Source organism: Gossypium hirsutum, chromosome D12, assembly GCF_007990345.1.
Source record: "Gossypium hirsutum isolate 1008001.06 chromosome D12, Gossypium_hirsutum_v2.1, whole genome shotgun sequence".
NCBI lineage: Eukaryota > Viridiplantae > Streptophyta > Magnoliopsida > Malvales > Malvaceae > Gossypium > Gossypium hirsutum.
In genome coordinates, this window is record NC_053448.1 from 45175186 (window position 1) to 45198205 (window position 23020).

The 23020-nt window shown below is 33.6% G+C and overlaps 2 protein-coding genes and 1 long non-coding RNA gene across 3 annotated transcripts; 1 reads left to right on the plus strand and 2 right to left on the minus strand.

Annotated features, from left to right (window-relative positions):
* On the minus strand, positions 1-3414 carry LOC107946115 (4-hydroxybenzoate polyprenyltransferase, mitochondrial). Its single transcript, XM_016880331.2, has 8 exons — positions 2595-3414; positions 2342-2477; positions 2035-2156; positions 1696-1765; positions 1463-1612; positions 744-879; positions 572-668; positions 1-358 (listed from the first exon to the last, which is right to left on the minus strand). Exons 1-8 carry the CDS (start codon positions 3008-3010, stop codon positions 292-294), a joined length of 1194 nt encoding a protein of 397 aa, XP_016735820.1. The 5' UTR covers positions 3011-3414; the 3' UTR covers positions 1-291.
* Positions 3415-3901: 487 nt separating this feature from the next.
* On the minus strand, positions 3902-17427 carry LOC107946129 (alanine--tRNA ligase). Its single transcript, XM_041106863.1, is given in 23 exon segments — positions 3902-4340; positions 4667-4846; positions 4940-5122; positions 5215-5304; positions 5504-5691; positions 5772-5880; positions 5967-6121; positions 6589-6664; positions 6770-6841; positions 6963-7106; positions 8749-8871; positions 11015-11116; positions 11355-11450; positions 11528-11578; positions 12017-12076; positions 12623-12743; positions 12911-13007; positions 13250-13379; positions 15004-15156; positions 15456-15602; positions 16219-16359; positions 16549-16787; positions 17053-17427. Coding segments are annotated over 23 exon segments (3033 nt in total). The 5' UTR covers positions 17357-17427; the 3' UTR covers positions 3902-4268.
* LOC121224142 (uncharacterized) lies at positions 8881-11202 on the plus strand. The gene is made up of 2 exons (XR_005921684.1): positions 8881-10895; positions 11003-11202. It is a non-coding gene; the product is annotated as an uncharacterized lncRNA (long non-coding RNA).
* Positions 17428-23020: the final 5593 nt, after the last annotated feature.

The following is a 23020-nucleotide window of genomic DNA, read 5'->3' on the forward strand; positions in this document are numbered from 1 at the left end:
TAAACTTTAACCCTCTTCAAATTATTTACCTAATCACTCAAAAAATGTTTCTGGTTTCAATAGTTTGGGAAGTCTAGTTGTACCTGGTTGGTAAAAAAGGTGAGATTCACCGAACATAATACCAGCTTCAAGGTAATAATAAAGTCCTTACCAACTAGTATTAAGCTGGTCATAAAAATACAGCAAAATCATTTCTACAACTATAATCTACTATTGTTTATATTATGCCCTTTACAGGTAGGACACTAGCACCTTTAGGGGGCAAAAAGAATTTATAAATGAATACCTTTATCAGAAGACTCTTCCAAATAAAATCCCACTGAAAATAAGCGCACCAAACCACTTGTTGGACAAAAACCTGTTACAAGAGAAAAAGGAAATGTGAGCTGAGTACAAATAAAAACAAACATTTAGGCAAAAGCAAATATCCAGTTAGCAGGCATTAAAGGAAGTTTAAGATCCTTATGTATGGATTAGTGATTTTGTTTATTTACATCCAAAACTGCGGGTACATTAGAATAAATTGACAAGCACAGCAACCAAAAAATGATTTCATAAACTTATCACGCACTTTCTATTGCAATCTGCTTGGCATGTTAGATTAACAGTCCATATCTGCCAAGCCAATTGTCCAGATGCAGCTGCAAGGAAGGCATAATATGGCCATCCTGCTCAAACACAACTTAGAAAAATTAGTGAAATAAATGTTTTTAATGAATTTTAAATAGAATGCAGGAATATACCTATATCAGCATTGTATCCACTGAGAGCAAGACTACTTATGCATGCAATCCCAAACCCAGTAGTCCACTCCTTAGTTGAATCCCCAAACCTCAAAGCTGTAGATTTAACACCAACTTTCAAATCATCCTCTTTATCCTGAATGAATACTGATAACGTCAAAGAAAGCAGCTATAATATCCTATAGTCTCATAGTCCCAACAGATAACGGAAAACATATCTTTAGCCATATTTGATAATAATATACCTCACAGTTTATATATAATTTGGGGGGGGGGGGTGGGGGTTGAAGGAAAAGGAAACAACTAACAAATAAAATTTTCATTTTCCTTTTTGATCTTACAGATACAGTAAACTATTAGAGCCCCCAAATTTCTCCTTTCAATTTATATCTCATCTTCTTTCTATATAAAAAATTAGGTTCACAAAAGGAAAATTGTTAGCTGCATAAATCAACCCTCATCACCATTACCATCTAAAATGCAACTGCCTCAATAGTTATCACAAACCTATTCGCCCCCAGCTAAGTCCAACCAGAGTTAAAATGTAATAAAATGTATATTTTGTTTATCCAATATAAAAGACAAGAATCAACTAAACAACACCATACTAGCTCCTCAAAACTTAACAATAACAGACTGTTTCAAGCTAGAATTCTACTCCAGTAAAAGCTGTCAAGAAAGGAGGAAGTACATATAGCTTTCAAGAGATAAAGTTGTACCTGATGTGCATATATTGTATCATACACAAGGGTCCAGAATACTCCGGAGAAGTACAGTGGGAACACAATGGCAGGATCTAGACTTCCTTTAACAGCCGACCAACCTAATAAGGCTCCCCAGTTGAAAGTCAGACCAAGATAGGCTTGGGGCTGAATTGACCAGATGAATCAATGGTAAACGAATAAACAATACAATGCATAAAAGAAGAAAAGATATATATAAATATCATTACCCAAAATGTAAACCTCTTCGTGAGAGGATACGAGAAGACTAGCAACAAGGATGAAGCCCCTAATACACGACTGCGAGAAATGGTTAAGCAATATCAGTTATACCATCAAAATTTGAGTACCAACATGTTAGATTGGATTCTCCAAATTTCAAAAGGAAATTGAGAAAAGACAATATTAAAATTAGATGATATGAAACAGAACTCCTGTGATTAAGTCAAACCCAATGGTATTCCAACTGAAAATCTAAAGTAAAATCATGGAAGGTTTTTTGCTAAAGTTGCAGATGTCCAAATCAATCAAACGATAACCGGAAGCAATAACAAGAGGAGGACTCTAACCTGTAATTATTAAGTTGAAGGAGAATGCCAAGACCCAAAAGCAGTTGAAACCCAAGAAAACAAATGCCTTGAAATGGTGTCAAAAGACCACTTGCAAGTGGTCTTAGCTTTGTACGTTCTACCTGCGTGCAAAATGCTCCTATAATCAAATGTCTGGAATATTGAACCGTGCATTTGTCTGATCTTAGGATCGTTCAAATTCCTAAATCTCTTAATCATATAAAAACTTTGATATATTAAGATTATAAGCCAGCAAAAATACATGTGAAATTGCGAACAGGAAAGGTGAAGAAAACATTTAATCTACCATAGTATCAATATCCCGATCAAGGAGGTCATTGACGGTACAACCAGCACCCCTCAAAAGCAAAGCCCCGCAACCAAATAAAGCCGCCATCTTAAAATCAGGAAGTTGGCCTGGTGTTGATGCTAATGTAATTGACCTACAAAAATGTAAAAGATTTTCATGCCAAAAGCAACAAAATTTCAAACAAATTTACAAATCGAACAACACAACAATTAGAGGAAGAAGAAAGAAAGAAGGAGAACGGACGACTTACCACATACAAGGCCAAGCGAGCAACCAAGTCCCAATTGGCTTATCGAGGCGGGCAAGCTTAGCGTAAGGCTGAACTCCTCTAGGCAAATAAACGTCAATCCAAGAGGGACCCCCCGCAACATTCTTGTTATTTTGATCACCTTTACCCGAGTTGTCCGCGACGCCAGAAGAGGTCGAAATCCAAGCAATTCCAGGTCTGAAGTTTGAGAGGAGCGACAGATTTTTCTTGGAAACGTTGAAATGATGACGAGAATTTTCGAAATCAGGGAACAAATGAGAGAGTCGAGTAATGAAATTGGGGCTGGTAATCGTGGTTGGGGATGAAGAAGAAGAAGAAGAGATGATAGAGAGTGAAGAAGAGAGAGAGTGTCTGAGGCGGGCGCGTGAGGCGGAGCGAGTGAGCCAAAGTGACGCCATATTTTTCAGTATTCTTCACCGGCACTAACTTGGGGTTTAGGGTTTTAGCGTTTTGGGTGCTTGGAAAGAGGATTCTTTGAACTATTGCAGCACTCGACTTGGCGGTACCGGAAAAAACAAACCGGCCATCAACACTTAAAAAAAATATTGCTAACGAAACGACATGTAATAGCGGGGAATGTCGATTGATGAATGAATCATTTTCATTCTTCTTTGCCCACAAAATTCAAAGTCCCCTTCTTTTCAATAAGAAACTTGAGAACCTCGTAGTCACTTAGATTTAGTAACATCATTCAATCAGTTCGTTTAATACGAAAAGGGATGACGTTATCTTGACATCAAGTTTTGCAAGAAGTAAAAATAAAAAATAAAATTTATACTATGTTTGTTGTTAATCTAAGGGTACGCGTACATAAGTCAGCAATTTTAAAAGAGTAATATCTAAGGTGGCCCACGTTTTAGGAAGAGAAGGTTTGAAGAGAGGTAGATTCCGTGGTGTTTAAGTCCTGAGTGGGTCCATTTTACTGGACTGGAGTTAAGTACCGGTTAGGGTTGATTTAGATAGGCGATTGAATACGATATGTTTAGCTTATTTTTTATCTCACATTACAATATTATTATAATATTTATATTAATAGCAAGTAAACGTACCGTTGATCTAAACTCAACTTTAAAAAAAAATTTCTTCTCTTTTCTTAACGTTTGGTTTTGGTGTTATTTCTGTTTTAGTTTTATTTTATTTTAATAAAAGGCTCCAGCTGGTTTCCATGGAAAAAAAAAAGTAATATCTAACAAACGTATCAACTTTTCCCAATCCTTAATTTACGGGTTTTTTTTTCTAGATTTCAATATTTCAAACATATAAACATAAAAATCATAACATACTAAAACTTTTACGGACTTCAACTTCAGAGCACGTTTGATGATAAACTCCCCCGACATTATTCCGTCTAAAAGTTTTACCGTCGTATTCAGGAACTCAAACCAGCTCAAGCACCCAAAAATACCTGAGCTTTCTAGCACAATAAAATATTAAAATACACACTAAATTGCATAGTTTTCTTGCATATGCCAAATCCTGGTATTTGATAACGTCGGCAAGTTAAGAAACAATTTAATTGCAGAAGTAATTGTGGTGTAATAATCAGTAGCTCGCTCGGGGATGCATTAGGACAACGTATATTTAGCTGTTATGATAAAATTTAGCAGCAGCAATGCCCTCCTCCATCGGCAGAGTACAAGCTTAGAAAATCGGTTATCATCTCAACTTCATTGACGCAAATGAAGTTGCCAAATCAATAGCCTCATTAACACGTGATGCATCCGTTCCCTGAAATGAAACATACATTTCCATAAATTACAGAGGGTTTGCGAGCCAACTTAATTATCACAAAACACCAAAGGGTTTGGAGTCAAGGGCGAAGCCAGAAAAATTTTTTAGGGGCAAATAAAATTTTAATTTTTAATAGTCTATATATTTATAATTTTTAAAGGATTAAATCAAATTTTTATAATATTAGGGGGGCCGGGCCGCTGCCACCCCCTAGATTCGCTTCTGTTTGGAGTCTAAAGAACAACATGCAACTGTATTCAAGATTTAAGTGCTAAGAATCCAAACAGTTCTTACAGAACCGAATTTTGAAACAAGTTACCTACCTGTCCTGTAGCCAAACCACCCTTGCCTCTACCACACTTCCCCTTCAGAGGCCCAAGTGCCTTTGTCAACCATTCTGATACCTCCAATCGCTTGATAGATTCAGATTTCTCTGGTACACCAGCATAAACAACAGCCTTGTTTGTAATTTCATCGATACTGAAAACCATAACTGGCATTTCCTGTTTATTAATTGGCAACATTTAACACAAACGTGCAAACTTCGATAAAAAGATTCAATTAATTAAAAGTAAGGGTCAACATTAGCTAGAAACCTTCTGCTGAATAACTTTTGAAACTGCTTCACGTAGAGCAGCTGCATCTAAACCAACATCAATCCGGGAGATACAGAAGGTTTTTCCCTCTTTGGTAGCAAGTTCAGCCAATTCAATTGCTATTGTGACTGCTTTCTGCATATTTTGTTCAGCAATCTTCTTCTGTACCTTTTTCAGTTGCTTCTGATAAAACAAACCAATTAAAAGGAACATGGTTTCTCAAGCTGAGGTGATGAAAACTAAATTTGATGGTGTTCATAGATGAGCTGTGATACCTGAAGTTGCGCAATCTTGGCCCTAATATCAGCTTTTTTGGCAGCAGGAATTGATGCAGAATCCACACTCGTTTTTAAAGAGGCCACTTTCTGTAAAGCAGCAAAATAAATTTCAAAACGGAAGGGAAATTGGTATGCTACGCCCTCATAGAAGGATGAATCCTCCATGTGCAATAAAAAGGAGAGAATAAGCTTTTTACCCCTAGCTAATTTTGCATAAAAGATGAACATAAATAAAAATAAAGGCATTGATAATAAGAACCTACAAACATTTAAGTATATCACAAACCTTATCTAGCAAGTTTACTTCCATCTTGGATGCGTCATCTACTTCCTGTAAAAGAAGGTCACCCAATTCCATTGCCTTCAAAGCACTCTCAGTAGTGACAGCAGTTATCCTTCTCACTCCTTTAGCAATTCCCTCCTCGGACAAAAGAGCGAATGCTTTTGCTTCCCGTGTGTTTGTTATGTGTGTACCTATAAACATCATTGAAGTCGGCCTCAACACAAAATTCCTAACAGACTTCTAGTGAAGTCATTCAAATAAAGAAATTAACCTCCACATAGTTCTGAAGAGATTGATGACCATTCTCTGTTTTCTGGATTTGCAAGGAGTTCCTCCACTTTGCGACCAATTGCCACTACTCTAACTGGGTCTGGATAAACCTACATTCAAAGCATAACACAACTTCTAGAAGGAATGTTCAAAGCCAAATTAGAAACCACATAATGAAGAAAATGCTTAAGCTTACTTCTCCAAAGACAGCTCGCAAACCATTGATACGCTTGGCTTCAGCAAGTGTTGCTTCCTTTGAATATACATCTAACTCAGCTTTGATTTGCTCATTCACAATAGACTCAATTTTTCTCAAATGGTCAGCATTGATAGCCCCATCTCTGTTCGGATCTGATAACGTTGGATCAAATTTAGCAATAATTTGAATCATACTGCAAAGTAAATAACTAAGGTGCTAAGTGATGAAATAAAAAAGTTAAAACAAGTCAAATTATGTATTGAAGTTTTTGTAGTTAAAAGATTCAAGTACTAAATTTCTGATATATAAAAATTGGTTGGTATGCTACTGAAAATTAAATGTTGAGTTGATTTTGTATGCATTTTGCATTGGTAAAACTTTACAAGGATAATATGTGATATTAATGCAATTAAAGAAACATAGTTTTCCTTAATTGAATTGACTGACAACAATCAGTAGCTAACTAAGATTTTAAACATTTCTTCATTAAAAATCTTCCATTAAGTGGTTTCTAAAAGTGAACTGCTAATGATTAATAAATTAAAGTTTGAAAACTTCAATTTGGAATGGTTTAAATATTTTCAACAATTTATCAAAGACACCCAGAGTTTAAACTTACCATGGGAAAAATCAAATCTCAATTTCTCAGGAAGAACAATGGACCCTTTCTGGTCAACATGATCACCAAGCACTTCCTGCATTCAAATTGCGAGGACATGAAACATGGAAAAGTAATAAGAATATCACAATAAGAACAAAAAGGAGTAAAGCATTATGAACATAAGCATATAAAGTTGTACCCTGAGTGCAAAGTTCAACATATGTGTGCAAGTATGATTAGGAGCAATCAACCTACGCCTATCATAGTCGACCTGCATAAATTATTGGAGCACTCAAAAAGTTGCAAACTAAAAGAAGCACATCATTTTATAAATGGGGAAAAAAAACAAAATAGCACCTGAAATAGGAGTAATTTAAAGTCTATGGTTTTACCTTACAAGTTACTTTAGCACCAACAGAGAATTTGCCAGTCATTCCAGAAAGAGAACCAATATGAAGTACAAAACCTCCAAAAATTTGAACATTACATACTTGGAATGAACCAAAGGAACCATCAAGAGATCCTGTGTCAAAAATCTATGTCCAGAAGCAAACATGTCAGGAGAATAAAGAAAGCAAAACAAAAGAGATCAAGCAATGGACTGACATCCTATTAATTGTCTCACTGCTTTCTAAGATTTGGATGGCTTTTTTATAAAAATGACTCAACACTTTTCATTATACACAAAAATGATCCACTTTGAAAATTATCTACGTAAATGACCCATTTTGAATAGTAAACGTCGGTGACGCCATTGCCATTTGCGTCACCACCTCTGGTTTTAAAAAAAATATATTTTTTGGGTGCCACCGTTGTCATTGGCAGCACCGAATTGAAGTATAATTATATAAAACGTTCCGGGGCCTGATGAAGCAATTACCCTTTTTAGATTGAATGAAAGAAAGGGCATCCCTCCTGCGGCACCAATGCTTTTACACTTTTGGTCTATTTCCATATTAGTTCTGTACCATTTTGAAATTAAATTTAAATAGCCCTTAGAAATATAAGAATAACAAAAATAAACTTCTTTCAAATTTTATTATTTTTTTAAAAACAATAAACTTAAAAAATATATAAAATTCTTATTTAAATTAACCAAATATATCCCTCAAAAATTTTTCCTCAAGTTTTAAATAAGATCCCTAAATGTTCTATATAATTATACTTCAGTCCGGTGCTGCAAATGACAACGACAACACCCAAAAAAATTAATTTTTAAAAAAAATTAGAGATGTATTTACTGTTCAAAATAGGTTATTTACATACATAATTTCCAAAATAAATTATTTTCGTAAATAATAAAATTTTTTGAATATTTTTTATAAAAAAGCCGATATGGATGTGAGACAGTTCAGTTTCAAACAACAAATACACAGAATCACATAAAAAGAAAACCTATGCACAGAAGCAAGTACGTCAGGTGAATAAAGAATGCAATAATTGGACTGACATCCTATTAATTATCCCATTGCTTTCTTAGATATGGATGGAACATGTAGTTCAATTTCAAACAACATATGGACATTGCTAACAATAGAATCTCATAAAATAAATGTACAAATATACGTACGTATTACGTAAGGAAATCTAGATGTGATGCACCAATCAAATTTCCTAACTTACAACCAGCACAAAATGAATTCCATGCAAAACCTAAATAGCCTCTTTAAAGCCATGACTAATTCCTGCGCAAACCAACCCCATCTAGTAGGCTGGTTTTAATCTTTTTTATTACCCCACAAGATTCAACATTTTCAATCCTAAATCAATCATAAACTTTATTTGTTCTTTCCCAACTTATAAAGCCCGAAAATCATAAATTTCTTGCTCACGATATAACCATTTTTTTAATTTGAGGCAACTCACATACTGTACTACAGTCAGAGTGGTTCATACATAGCCAAAAAGATTAATCATTTTGAGGCTGGTTTTTTACTTTGTATTACCCCACAATATTCAATTTCTTAAATCAACCATTAACTTTGCTTGTCCTCTCCCAAACAATAGAGCCCCAAAACCATAAACTTCATTCCCACTCTATAACCAATTCTTTAAAAAAATTAATTAATTAATTGAGGCAACCCACCTACTGTACTATAGACAGTGGTTCATACAAACCCAAAAAGGTAAAATGAAGAGATTGTTAGGATAAAAATTCTCATATACTGAAATAAATACCTGACCACCTTGCTCAGCATAGAAACTCGTAGATTCCAAAACAATACCAACATCATCACCAGCACTGACACTTTCAACAAACTCTGAACCAATGTAGATGGCCTTTATTACACTTTCGTGGTCCTAAAGCAGTGATAGGAATCGTGGAAAACATTAAAACATGGAATACTTCACTATGAAAAGGATAGCAATGAATAGCTGACTTCTAAATTTCTTATTAGGAAATAAAAGAGTCTCATCTTATAATGACGCAGACATTTCACTGGCCCTTAAAATAGATAAAAGGGAAAAAAAAGAAGACAATCTCACAGACTCATTTAGTCTTTCTGATACCATAAGCAATGTATAATCATTTAGAAGAAATATTCTCAGTCATCAAACAGGAGAACAAGGAATCGCTTTAAGACCAAAACAAAATTTTTTCAACCGAAGTATTGAACATTTTGAAATACCAAATATAAAATTGTCTAAATATCATTTCCCATCTTCACTGGGAAGATTCTCGCATTATCATAGATGTTACTCAGAGAGAAACCAAGTCTGTTTCCCAAGTAGGCATGAACAGTTTGTTAAAAATGGCCAACCATGCTGCTATTATGTTTTTGTTAAAATGCATGGTACTATGATGATTCTGTAATTTAGTTTGGTTGAGAATGAACTTTGATGTTGATGTTTTGATGGGTTGGTTGAGCTGATAAGTCAGCTTATCCATGTGTACAAGCAATGTTTTTAAAGTTACTAGGCTACTTAGTGGTATTAGGTAGTAATAACTGATGTAGTTGGCTATAAATGTATTGTTTTTCTTATTGAAAAATTAAGCATATCAGTTGTGAAACTTAGATTGCTTCCTTGCTGCACGTTTGTGAGCAAGTAAATTATTTTTGTTTCTTCCTCCTTTGTTCTCTGTTTTGTTCTTTTTCTAAGAGCTGCTGCCATTGTTCTTTCTTTTTCTTTTTTCTGCCTGTTAACCGAGAGCTTATGCTCTTGATGCTTTGTGTTTCTGCTTGCTGTTTGAAGAGCTTATGCTCTTAGTGTTTCATTGTTTGGTTGTTGCTGCCAGTGTTCCAACAAATGGTATCATGAGCCTAAGTCTTAAGGGACCATTGATTTTGCTTCCCCTGCTCAACATCGGACCTCCAAACAAGCTTCAATAAGCTGAAGGAGGAGTTTCAAGGAAAGGTGTGAGCTTTCCAAATGTGCAAGCTTAGCAAGATGTCAAAGCTGCAAGCTTAGCAAAGTGCGAGCTGATGAAGACACCTGTGGAAGACAATATGCAAAGATGTGAGTCTGTCAAAGGTGTGAGTTCAGCAACATGTGGAAGCTCAATGTGTGTTGTATTGTTGCAAGCCAAAATGGCAGAATGAAGGCAAGCAACTATACTCAGGAACTGTTTGTGCAAGAAGAAACAAGTTGTCAACCAAGGCTGTGAAGGAGGAGAAGACTCCATTTGGTGAACAAATCTTTGGCACAAAAGACTGGGATAGTCAAGTGTGTAAGTCAGATTTGTTGTTTGTGAATGAGGCCAAGGTTGAAAATGAATTGGTCAGCTTGAATCAAAGCATCTAAGAGCTGCCAAGTTCAAAAAAACTTGATGAATGACTGGTATTGCAGCATGGAGTCCAAGGAGGAGTGTTAAAAATGGCCAACCATGCTGCTATTATGTTTTTGTTAAAATGCATGGTACTATGATGATTCTGTAATTTAGTTTGGTTGAGAATGAACTTTGATGTTGATGTTTTGATGGGTTGGTTGAGCTGATAAGTCAGCTTATCCATGTGTACAAGCAATGTTTTTAAAGTTACTAGGCTACTTAGTGGTATTAGGTAGTAATAACTGATGTAGTTGGCTATAAATGTATTGTTTTTCTTATTGAAAAATTAAGCATATCAGTTGTGAAACTTAGATTGCTTCCTTGCTGCACGTTTGTGAGCAAGTAAATTATTTTTGTTTCTTCCTCCTTTGTTCTCTGTTTTGTTCTTTTTCTAAGAGCTGCTGCCATTGTTCTTTCTTTTTCTTTTTTCTGCCTGTTAACCGAGAGCTTATGCTCTTGATGCTTTGTGTTTCTGCTTGCTGTTTGAAGAGCTTATGCTCTTAGTGTTTCATTGTTTGGTTGTTGCTGCCAGTGTTCCAACACAGTTGAAATACAGGTACTCCTAATAGCCAACACCTAATGAAAGCTTCCCAATATTTTCACAAGCCAAAATAAGAAAGCAAACAAAATGACAATCTAACTAAAGCTCCATCAATGAATAAGATGCATGCAGACCTGGAACCAAATGAATTTGAAGGAATCATCTGTTGTGGACACCCCTTTTCTGAGCAGTGCAGAGGTAGCATCAGCATCCATGACGATAGCACCACCAGCTTGCTGCAAAAAGCTATAAGCATGAAATATGGGAAAAACTCAATTATGTAAACATTCCTCCTCTACCCAAAGATACAATTTTCTTTTTACTATTTTTAGCTTCTTGATGCATCAACTGTTTTCCTTTTATGGTCAAATAGAGTCGAGACATGCCTAGCAACTTTTATTTTTTATTTACTAAAAAGCAGAAAAAAAAACTTAAGCAGATTATTGTGGAATTGAAGAATCAAACTCCTATTACCTTATTTCTAGCACTCCTTGACTTTTCCCGTGCCTCATCCATAGCATTATTGAAACCCTCAACATCTACTATCAAACCTCTTTCCTCCGCCATCAACTGCAAAAGGAAAAACATTAGGATGCAGAGCCAAATAGATCAATATATAGAAAAGAGAACCAAGTCCATTCGTCTACCTGAGTTAAGTCTAATGGAAACCCATATGTGTCCTACAGGATAAATGCATCCTGAAAAAGACACAATAAAGCTGTAAGATAGCCAATGGTAGGTAGAAAGGAGGTCATGGCTCTTACCGCATAACCAAATTCATTCCTTTCAAGTCCACTAGGCCAGAATAAATAAAAAATAAGTTCAGAAATTCAGACGGATTATACACACAGATAATGTGTGAATAAAGACACATGTATATATCATCAACTACTTCTAAAGCAAGAACTTAAAATTTTAGTTCTGCTTTTCAAGATAACACTCCAAATTCCTCAGAGTTCCAGTATCAACAAACTTGCATAGAAATCTTTAAGGAGATTGTAAAAGCTTCTTATAAACCACTTTAAGTGCCAAATATAAATAAAAACAGTATGATTCCGAAATAAATAGAGAGCACATCACATTGATAGTGAATATTTTCCTCAATGACAGAAAAAGATAAACAGAAATGCACTTACCTGCCCACTTAATATCCTCCCCTGAACATCCTGGGCTGCCTTCTTAAATTTCTCAATTCCCTGGACATAAGTCAATAATTGTTCATGATTACCATTGAACATGTTGGTAAGACATATTATAAATATTTATAAATATTATAAATATTAAGCAATGAAGAAGGGCTCTAGATTGGACATCAATATCATAAAATGTTTAGTAGCGATGAAAAGCTATTTTACTGACTCGGGTGTGAGTGTTGGATACAAGAATGTATCCAACTGGGTATGGTTAGTCTTTTCCATGTTTTCCAAGTATTTGGAGGATTCTTGGAGGCATATCCATGTGTTGGAAATGAGTGTCAGACACGGGTATTTTCAAGAAAAATGAAGGGTCTGAGTAACATAGATGAAAAGTGACAAAGTACACACTCAAAATGTAAGCCTATCATCAGAAGCAGCTTAAGCTAAACATGTTTCTCATTGTTGGAAGGGCATTTTCCATTATAAAAATTGGTAAAGAAGGCAATAAAGAAATATCTATTTGACTGCATGCAAATCATACCACAATTACAGGCCACTGATTTCTAAGACATATAGAGTAATGACCACAAAATTTCTCAAGCTCACCTTGACCAAAGTCTTTCCAAAACTCGCTTCTTCTGCAGCAATTATGTCTCCAATGCGAACCTCATGCTGCTTCAACTCCGGAAAAACATCACCCATGACTTCCACCACAATCTTAACAAGCCTGGATTTAAATTAATGATTACAAATAACTTATAAAGATGTGCAAGGAAATGACATAAGTGTCGAGCTAACATATGCAAAAATTGATTTAATTGTTTAAAGGACATAAATTGCGTTATAGATTCATTTGTTAACAAAATTGAACAGAAAAATATTGGTCGTTCCTACTTGCTGAAAAATCCCTCTGGAGCTTTTAAAACCTCACTGCCATAGCGAACAGCACGACGAAGTATACGTCTTAAGACATATTCACGTCCCTCATTACCTAACCACCAAACATAAATGTCATGAATAACATTTGGACTACTAATCCAATTACTACCCTCTTGTTAACAGCGTACACACATAACATCAACTAAAAGGCACATAAAAGATGGTCAATCCAAAGCCTTTGCAATAATCGTAGGAAACATTTTTCCTTTTCTTTTAAAATGGACAATCAACTGTAAGAAATAAGACCACTGAATTTGAACAGACATTCAAAAAAAATCTCATGTCAATATGTACCTGGTGAAGCACCATCAGCAATGGCAAACGAAAGAGTTCTAATATGGTCAGCAACAACCCTATATGCCATGTCAACTTTGTCAATATCATCTGGCCCAACTTTTCCAGAATATGGGCGTGCCCCTGTCACCTGTTAAAAGAGAGAACAATGGAAGATTATGCATACAATCCTCCTCATTCTAGCTTCAGTTGCAAAAACTTCAAAAGAAAAAAAAAGACAATTAGAGCCAAGTTAGTTAATCTAACACAAAAGCATTTTAAATAGCTTCACATTTTGAACATCCTTTATTTAGCATCTCTATTTAACAGTATAATTCAATAGTAGTAAAAATAAATAGGGTAAACTACACCCATGGTTAGGGGTGTTCAATCGGTTAACCGACCTGAACTACCATTAACCGAATTAACGGACCCTTTTAAACCCTTAACTGTTAACTGAACCGAAATTTTTTCAAAAAAAATTAACCGAACCGAACTTTTTCGGTTAATTCGGTCAGTTAACCGAAATTTACATATTTTTGGTTAAAAAAAGTATAAAACATGTCAAAAATTAACCGATTTAACCGACCGATTAATTTATATTTCCAAAAAATTAACCGAACCGACCGAATACTTATATATTATAATATTATTTATTAAATTCGGTTAATTCGGTTAATTGACCGATTTCGAACCGAATTAACCGTCAACCGAACTTCCAAAAAATTATTAACTGACCCCCGATCGAATTAATTTGGTTTTACCCGAAATTTGTACACTCCTACCCATGGTCACTCTAAAATAGGGTCTATCCTATTTTGGTCACTCAAAATTTTTTTCTAAATTTAGTCCCTCTAAATAAGATAATTGTGTGAATTACTCACTGCTTTTAAAATTTCTGTTTCTTTTAACGGATTGCTGATGTGGCACATTGAGTGTTTGACACATGACATTTTTGGTTGACTTTTGACTAAAATTCAGGGACCTACTTATAATTAGTCTAAAACTTTTTCCTCCTAAACTTTATAGAGAGGTCCCTAAACTTTAGTCAAGAGCCAACAAAAAGAATGCCACATGTCAGTCACTCAATGGGCTAATGTGCCACGTCAGCAATCCGTTAAAAGAAAACGGAAATTTTAATGGCAGTGACTAATTCGCACAATTATCTTATTTAGAGTGACTAAATTGAGAAAAAAAAATTTGGAGTGACCAAAATAAGACAAACTCTATTTTAGAGTGACCATGGGTGTAGTTTACCCAAATAAATAAATAAAAGAAGAAATACAAGTGTTCCAATATGTGGTCCAACTAGTAAGTAGCAACTAAGGAAAATGCTCCCTAAAGTAAATGGAAATAGAAGCATATAAACTATTAATGTGCTGATCAAGATCAAGCAAAGTATCATAATGCATCATAAGCGTCAAGCTTAATTTCCATACATAAATCAACATCAAGTATAAGCACGTGTCGGTGTTAGTGTAGATAAACATCATTGAATCGAGAAATTGTACAGTACCTTTTTGCTTTTTCCTTCCTATGGAGCATTTAAAAGAAGAATATGACTTCAAGAAAAAGACAGAACTACGGAAATGGAAACAGTATCAAAGTCAAGAAGTCTCTAACAAGCAGTACATGCAAAAACACCAACCTGGAATGGTACATTTGTTTAATTTAGAAACTTACATATATGATAAGTCATGCTATTAATTGCAAAGGAAATAGGGAATAAAGAAAATCAGTAATAATAATAATCCCCATAGGCATCATCATCTGACCTGTTGGATAACATCAAAAATCGGGAAGAACACATCAGTATCATAATTGCTCATCTTGTTTTGAAGTACTGAAGTCAATCTCTCAAAGCCCATTCCAGTGTCAACATGCTTTGCTGGAAGAGGTTTTAGAGAGCCATCACTTTCCCTATTAAACTGTATGAGAGATTGAGAGTAAGACATATATCAGTGAAAAATCTTCAAGAGCCCAATCGTGACATTGTCATAAAAGGCTGGCATGACATGTTAGTAAAAGAAGTTAAGGAAGATTTAGTAATCTCCCTATTGCCCCAAAAAAACACCAGAGAGCCAGAGAGGCACACACAACCGCCCACATGTAAGCATGCTAAATTCTGGGATAACTTCGAATTTTTAAGAGTGATGGGCCAAATGCATATGAGATAGGCTAATTAACAAAATTGTGAAAGGATAACCATAAACAATATAACATGTACCTGAATAAAAACAAGGTTCCATATCTCAATACATGATGGATCATCATTGTTCACCAAGGAAGCAGCATTACGATTGCCTACTCGATCATAATGAATTTCAGTGCAAGGCCCACAAGGACCTGTATCACCCATCTCCCAGAAATTGTCCTGCAAAAAAAGGGCAAAATCAATAAGATAGACCATAGCATCGTATCACTCAAATGTGATCCAAACTTAGAAAAATAAAAGTAACATGTTAAAGTGACTGGATAGGATAAAGTGCAGATAAATTAAATTACTTTTTCCAATACATGAAGATACACTTAAGTATAGAGATTTTCATGAAAGAGTCGTATTATGCAATGCAAAGAAAAAAACCCTAAACCACACTCTTTATTCTATCAAACATATTACTTCCTTATTCGAATAAGAAATAAATGGAGGACAATAGATCTCAACCATATGATTCAACACAACACAAATGCACACAATAAATGCTAGTATAGAAGGGTATAACATTCACATTAAATTTTCAAAAGTTTTAAAATACTTAAGAGGTGCGCCAAGAATAACCTAGTTTATCCAAAAAGAAGAATAAAATGAAATTATGTCAAGGAAGATTCCTAGTATACTGTCATAATAGCAGTAACTGTTAAGAGTTCTTGTGGCCAAAAATATAGGAGGAAAAGAAACAGATGAAGATACACATGCACAGACAAAAAGGTAGAAAGGAATTGTTGATGTTCCAAATTTAACAGGAAAATAGCAATCAAGGAATGCATACTTTGCAACCAAATGGCAGCACATGTTCAGGAGGTAGAAACTTGAGCCATATATCTTTAGCTTCATTATCAGGTGGCAGACCAGCTTTATCATCACCACCAAAGTAAGTGGCATAAATCCGATCTGTAGGCAAGCTGTAAACCTGTAGTTCAATAAACAAAATTCAAAAGCAGCTCAGTATTAGCACAAGACAACAATTTGCACATAACATTTCAAACTTAGACAAATCACGCCGCTATTAAATTAGCTATATGAAGAGACTACTATCCTAAAGATATGTGAGACACACTTATAACACTAAAAATGTTTTGAAACGTCAATAACAATATACCTTGGTGAGGAGTTCCCAAGCCCACTCAATTGCATCCTTCTTGAAATAGTTTCCAAAAGACCAATTTCCTAACATCTCAAAGAAGGTATGGTGGTAAGTGTCTTTTCCTACATCATCAAGATCGTTATGCTTCCCGCCAGCTCGAATACATTTTTGAGTGTTGCAGGCCCTTGTGAGCTTGCTCATAGCAGTGTTGGGATCTATGGTCCCCAAAAAGATCGGCTTGAACTGATTCATACCTGAACAATCACAAATAATAAATAAAAACAAATCAACTTTCTAAAACCTGCATTTAGTGATTTTCGACTGCAAAATTAGATGCAAATCATGTGATGGAAAAAAAAAAGCTCAGTATCACAAAGTTCAGGAAGCATACAAATAAACTAAACAAATAGAACCAAAAAAATCAAAACACACACACACACACAAAATGAATCGAAAATGGCCAATTATTCAGTTTAAATCCAACGGCAGGTAAATTGAAAATGGGAAGGCAAAGCTTACCGGCATTAGCAAACAAGAGTGTGGGATCATTGTGGGGAACGACGGGACTGGACTTCCAATTAACATGATTCTTGCCTTCGAAAAACTTTATGAAGGTGTCCCTCACCTTCTTCGCAGGCCACTCCATCTCCGGCGCGTCAACGCCAGACATCGCTGCAAGAGATGAAAAAGTACAAGAGGGAGGATTACTAGTGATGGTAAAGAGACAACCAAAAACCCTAGATATCCTAATCCTTGGCGCCGCCAGTAGTCGAGGATAAGCAAGGACGCCTGAAATGTTGTTACTGAGGATGCTGGCCTTCATTCATATTCTAATGCTAACGTAACCGGATTTTAGTTATACGCGCCAGCGTGTACGAATATGAATATCTTTTTTCTTTTATTAATTGGAGGATTTGGAATAAATGGAAAAGTGTTTTTTTTTTTCAAAAAACTTATTTTTTTAAAACAATTGAGATTTTAAGTAATCTTTTATTATTTTACGAATTATAATAATGCTAACAAGCATTTCATGTTTTATGAATTATTTAATTTTTTAAAAATGTTTTTATGTATTAAATAATTCTTCTGTTCATTACAAATTACTTATTAAAACTTTTTTTCTTGTTTTAAGCAATTTTTTTTCATATATTATGAATTACATAATATCTTATAACCCTTTTCAAATTTTAAACAATTCATTCATGTTTTAAGTATTTCTTTTATGTATTACAAATTACTTAATTTCTTACATCACAATGTTGACCATGTCGTGACTTCCTTGCATGGACGCTGCAACGTTGGTCGCTGGTCTAGAAGTTGAGGGTAAGTCGCGACATTGTTATTAAGTTTCTCATTTAATTGCACCTTCAATGTAATGCTCTAAAATTTTTCCAATGATGAAAATCCTGTTTTTGAATCAATTTTAGAAGTTAAATTACATCGTGGAGGCAAACCGAAAGATTTTCGAAAATGAATTTCGGGTTGTGTTTGTGGGAGCGTGTTATCAATAGTAACTAGCATTGATTAAGTGGGCAATAGTTTAGATGGGAGAGGGAGGTGAGGACTAAGTTACAAGAGAGGCAAAATTTTTGGAGTTAATGTCTAAATTATAAACCTTAGGAGGTTTAAAATGGAATTAGACTAAGGACCTAAAAAAGCATTAGAGGAAGTGTATTCCCGACGATTTCATCATCCAAGCAAATATTTTTCTCATCTTTTCTTTTGAATTCTAGAAAGATTTTGGTTGGTAAGTTTCTTTCCAAATTTATTTACATTTTAACTTCTAAAATAAAGTTCCATTATTATTTTTTACTAAGTGTTATTGTAAATTCTTCATTGAAGGAGGGGGTGGTGTTTGAGTTTCCTAAAATTCAAACATTGATTTTCAGCCAGATAAGTAAGATTTATTATTAAACATTGGACTAGGTATTTGATGTCTTTAAGTTTAGGCGAGTTCTAAAGTTTTGTTATTGTTAAGTGCTTGAGCGAAAGTGGGGTAGTCTTTAGCTTCTAGCTCAGATTTTAATGTCCTAAGTTGAACTTTGAGTTGCTAAACATGATTCCAATTTCAGATTTTCGTTTTACTAAGTTCTGCTTAATTATAGTTACTTTGAGAAAGGGAGAAATGTCTCGCTTTGATTGTTGTTTGTTGCTCTACGGATTTATTTTATCATTTTAATATTGTTTTTGAAGCAAACGAAATCGGGGAAAGTTCGAACGCAATTCAACTTTTAATCTATTAAGTCTTTTTATTATAGGGACTCGATCAAATTGTCTCTCTATTATTAAATAGATCAATTTAATCCATATATTATTTAAAAATTTAAATAAAATCAAATTGGGATAGCGACATAGTGTTAACATTTACGGTTTAAAAAGTGACATGAATTTTTTTTCCATTTACGGTTCAACTCTAAACAAAATATTTTATTTACAGAATCATAAAAAAATTCAAAATTTAACTTTGTTGAGCAGTAAATGATATTTTTTAAATAATAAATGTTAACTCTCTTGAAATTTGATCTTATTTAATTCTTTTTAATAATACAATGACTAAATTGATTCATTTAATAATAGAGGAACTAATTTAATTCTGTTCCTATAATAGTGCGAGGACAAGTTCATTCACCTTACTTTTTGTTATTGTCTACGATGATATGTTAATTTGATTTGATTTTCAGCCCACTTTGTGATATTGTCTATGATTTTCGTTTTTGATGTTGCATTTAATGATGCTATGATGATACGTTTAAGAAATTAATTTGGAAATGAAGCATGATTTATGCTAGTTGATGCTTGGTTTGGTGCCTACTTATGTATGTTAATTGGAAACCATGATGCTGCTCGCTTGCTTTCTTTAAAAACAGTAAATGAATGATGACCATGTTTAATATGATAAATTATACATTTAAATGATTTTGGATAGTTCTCGGATATAGTTAACATGCCATAGGATGTATATGTTGAATTTGTTACTATTACCTTCAAGTTAGTCTTGTTGCACTTGAAAGATTTTGTTTTGCGATGCTTTGCACAACTTTGAGGATTTGGTTGGAAAACCGTGTTATACACGCACCAGAGATTTGTTTTGTGTACCTCTTATATATGCTTATGCACTATCTTGTCGAGGAATTGGTTGGATCCGTGTATTCGTTTACAAGTTTGAGTTTAGTTAAATAAGGACACTAAAGCATGTTAATAAGAATTGGAAACATTGATCTATTACATTGTGAAATGGTTTCGGACAAGTTATGTTGGCTATGTTATAAAACTTTTTGTACATTGTTGCATTGATGCAACTACTGAGCATGCTATGATATCAACATAAGTTCTCTAATAATGTGATTCCATGATTTAGTTCTGAGTTCTTTGTTGCTGGATTTCTATTTTTAATAACATTATTGGTAAGCTTTTCAATTTAGTATAACATATAGTATATTGGAAATGTGTTTTGCACCATTGAGCTCAATGAAAAGCTCAACGTGTGGATCTGTTTTACGTGCAAAGGTTCCATCGATGCATGACTTTGTAGTTGGGGTCAAGCTACGTCAATTGAGAGGGATCCACTAGTTTTTTGAATTTGTAATAAAGTTTTGGACGCTTTTCACTTAGTTTGGGCATGTACTAGGAGCCTAGTTGTGAATTCGGTGTTTGATGGCTATATGACGAGGCATTATGTTGATTTTGGTTACTTGTCATTTATATGACATGTTGATATACCTATGGACTGAATTTTGGTATATGTGTAATTTTACTTAGGTAATTAATTTTTGATTTAATAAGTTTTTGATTGTATAATATCGTGATTTAGACTTGATATGATGTGTTAAATTTGTATGAATATTTATATGTTTAAAACCAATTAGGAGTGAGTATTTTTTTGCACTGCTGGGCTCAAAGTTTGAGATCAATATAAATAAGTATCAAGGCCTATTCAAAGTTTTGATATGTTTTTGCAGTTGGATAAACCAACATCAATACTTGGTCACCAAGTATCAAGACTTGACCCTAAGTATTCGAGATCGGGTGGATAATTTCAAATCTTGACACTTATTACCCTATTTTGACATTTGAGACCCAAACTCTGTTCTGAAGCCCGTTTAAAGTTGGTTTTTATTCGTAATATTTTGTAAATATTTTTTACCATTAAATAAATGTAATAATGTTGAACTTGAATTTTTCAACCTTGTACATTGCATGATTCATGTTGATGTTGCTCTGGAAATTATGCAAATGGTGAGGTTCACATCCTTTAGCTCTAATAGAAATAAAACGTGCCACATAGCATCCAGCGCAACTTAATAGTTTAAAAGCATGAGATAAAATTAATAGATTAATTGTTGAAATGGAAGAGTTGTGTCTGCTAAATGATTTTAAATAATTTCAATTATTCAATCAGAAATTTTATATAAAAAGTTAGATTTTATATAAAAATTTCGTTGTATTCAGGTTTAAAAAAAATTCTATTTTATTCATTAACATTATCTAAATTTAATTCGTTAAATTACTAACGGTAAATTTTTTATTAGTATAGTAATAAATTTAATCCTCCAATGTTTATAAATTTTATCAATTTAGTCTTAATTCTAAAAAAGTTAACAAATTTAACTCTAAATTTTACACATTCTGTCAAATTAATTTTATTTCTTGAAAATTCAAAATTAAAAATAAAAAACTTTAACAAATAAAAAATTATTTAAAAGTTCATTTTTTGATAAAATACATAAGATTTTATAAAAAAAAATACACACAAAATTATAAATAAATGAATACATGTTTTCCTCTTCCTTCTTACATAAAAATTATTTATTAAAATAATACTTTTATAAATAGAATATATATATATATTAAAATCCCACAACAAGACTTAAGTTAGATTCAAACTTTTTCCTTTTTTTTTCTGTTTATTTTATAAATAATAATTTTATCATACGTCTCACCTTGTTCCTTATCTCTCATCAAATTTGTTGAATGTTGGGCACCACCTTCGCCCACAACCACTAGTATCAATAACCCTTACTTCGAACTCTTCGATTTCCATATCTTCCATCATCGCACCATCGAACTAGGATTTGGTTCTAGAGTTGTTGGCATGACCTTCTATCTAATGGGTCTCCAAGACCTCATCCCCACCTATATATCTCCTAATCATGCCCGCCCTCAAGCACAACATTAAACGCAATAAATTCATTCTAGGCAACAACAAAAAGAAATAGATTGTCATCCTTTTCAACCTCAGACTATAGATTTTGATCTAACTTAAACATGGTGGTCGTTAATGTTAAAAAAAAGGAAAATTTGAATGTAAGTTTTCTTCATGATTTTTTTCTTTAAATTATTTTATTTTTAAGACTATTATTTTATTTATAGAATTATTATTTTAATAAATAAATTTCATGCTAGAAAATGAGAAAAATATTTATTTATAATTTTATATGTATTTTTTTTATAAAATCTTATGGATATTTATTGAAAAATGAACTTTTAAATCTTTTTTATTTTTAAATATTTTTTTAATTTTTATTTTTTAATAATCAATATTAAATTTACAGATTATGTAAAGTTGATGGTTAAATTTGTTGATTTTTTTAGATTAAGGACTAAATTGATAGAATTTATAAACATTGAAGGGCTAAATTTATTATTATGTCAATAAAAAAGTTACCATTAGTGATTTAACGAAGGAGTAACCAAAATATTTAATTTTGATAATATTAGTGACCAAAATAGAAATTTCTAAATCTGGATAACCAAAATAAAAATAGATTATTTTTATAATTTACCAGTATTTTATTTTGACTTGGCCACCTATCATATTATGCTATCCTGCCAAACTACTCTTAAAAAGGATTTGAAAGAATATTTAATTGTGAATTTATCACTGTTTGAGGCGTATAGCCATGGAGGGATTATCTCCTAAGCAGTTAACACCTAATCGAGAAATGTGGTTGTTAGTGGGAAATCGTTTTGACTCCCAGTCCATATAATTTCAGTCCACACTCCAAGACTTGGACTACGCCATTCAGTCCAATAGAAATAACAAAAAGAAAAAAAAATGCTCTGTTTCGTTCGTATGTCAAAAATCAACCCGGAAACATGTAAAAAAAACCTCTTGCTTTATTAAAACCTCGAAGCCAAAGGTTAAGAATACTCGTGTTTAGAAGCAACAGAAAACAAGGCTTCATATGAATGAAACTCGAGCCCCTCCAGCTCAAGTTTTTGCATGGGTTTACTTTAATATATTAGATAATTCACATTTTATGCCTGTAAAAGTGTACAACCCAATATTCTTCTGCCCACCTTTTTTTTAAAGTTCCCAGCACGAGATTACATGCTCAAGGTGTAATGGAAATTGGCCAATCTCAAAGTCTCAAACAGTGTTCTTTAAGTTTCTGTAGGAACAAATACGGAGAAACTAATAAAATTCTAAACTTTTCATAATAATAATAAGGCATATATTATTAAATTTACCATTTCCATGCCTAAC

Bases quoted from the DNA above. Each gene is read 5' to 3' on its own strand.
- LOC107946115 (XM_016880331.2), bottom strand. From the start codon at position 3,010: ATGGCGTCACTTTGGCTCACTCGCTCCGCCTCACGCGCCCGCCTCAGA. The intron at 1,766-2,034 runs GTTAGAGTCCTC...CATTTCTCGCAG, and splicing joins CTTCAACTTAATAATTACAG to TCGTGTATTAGGGGCTTCAT. The intron at 669-743 runs GTATATTCCTGC...GTGTTTGAGCAG, and splicing joins TGGATACAATGCTGATATAG to GATGGCCATATTATGCCTTC.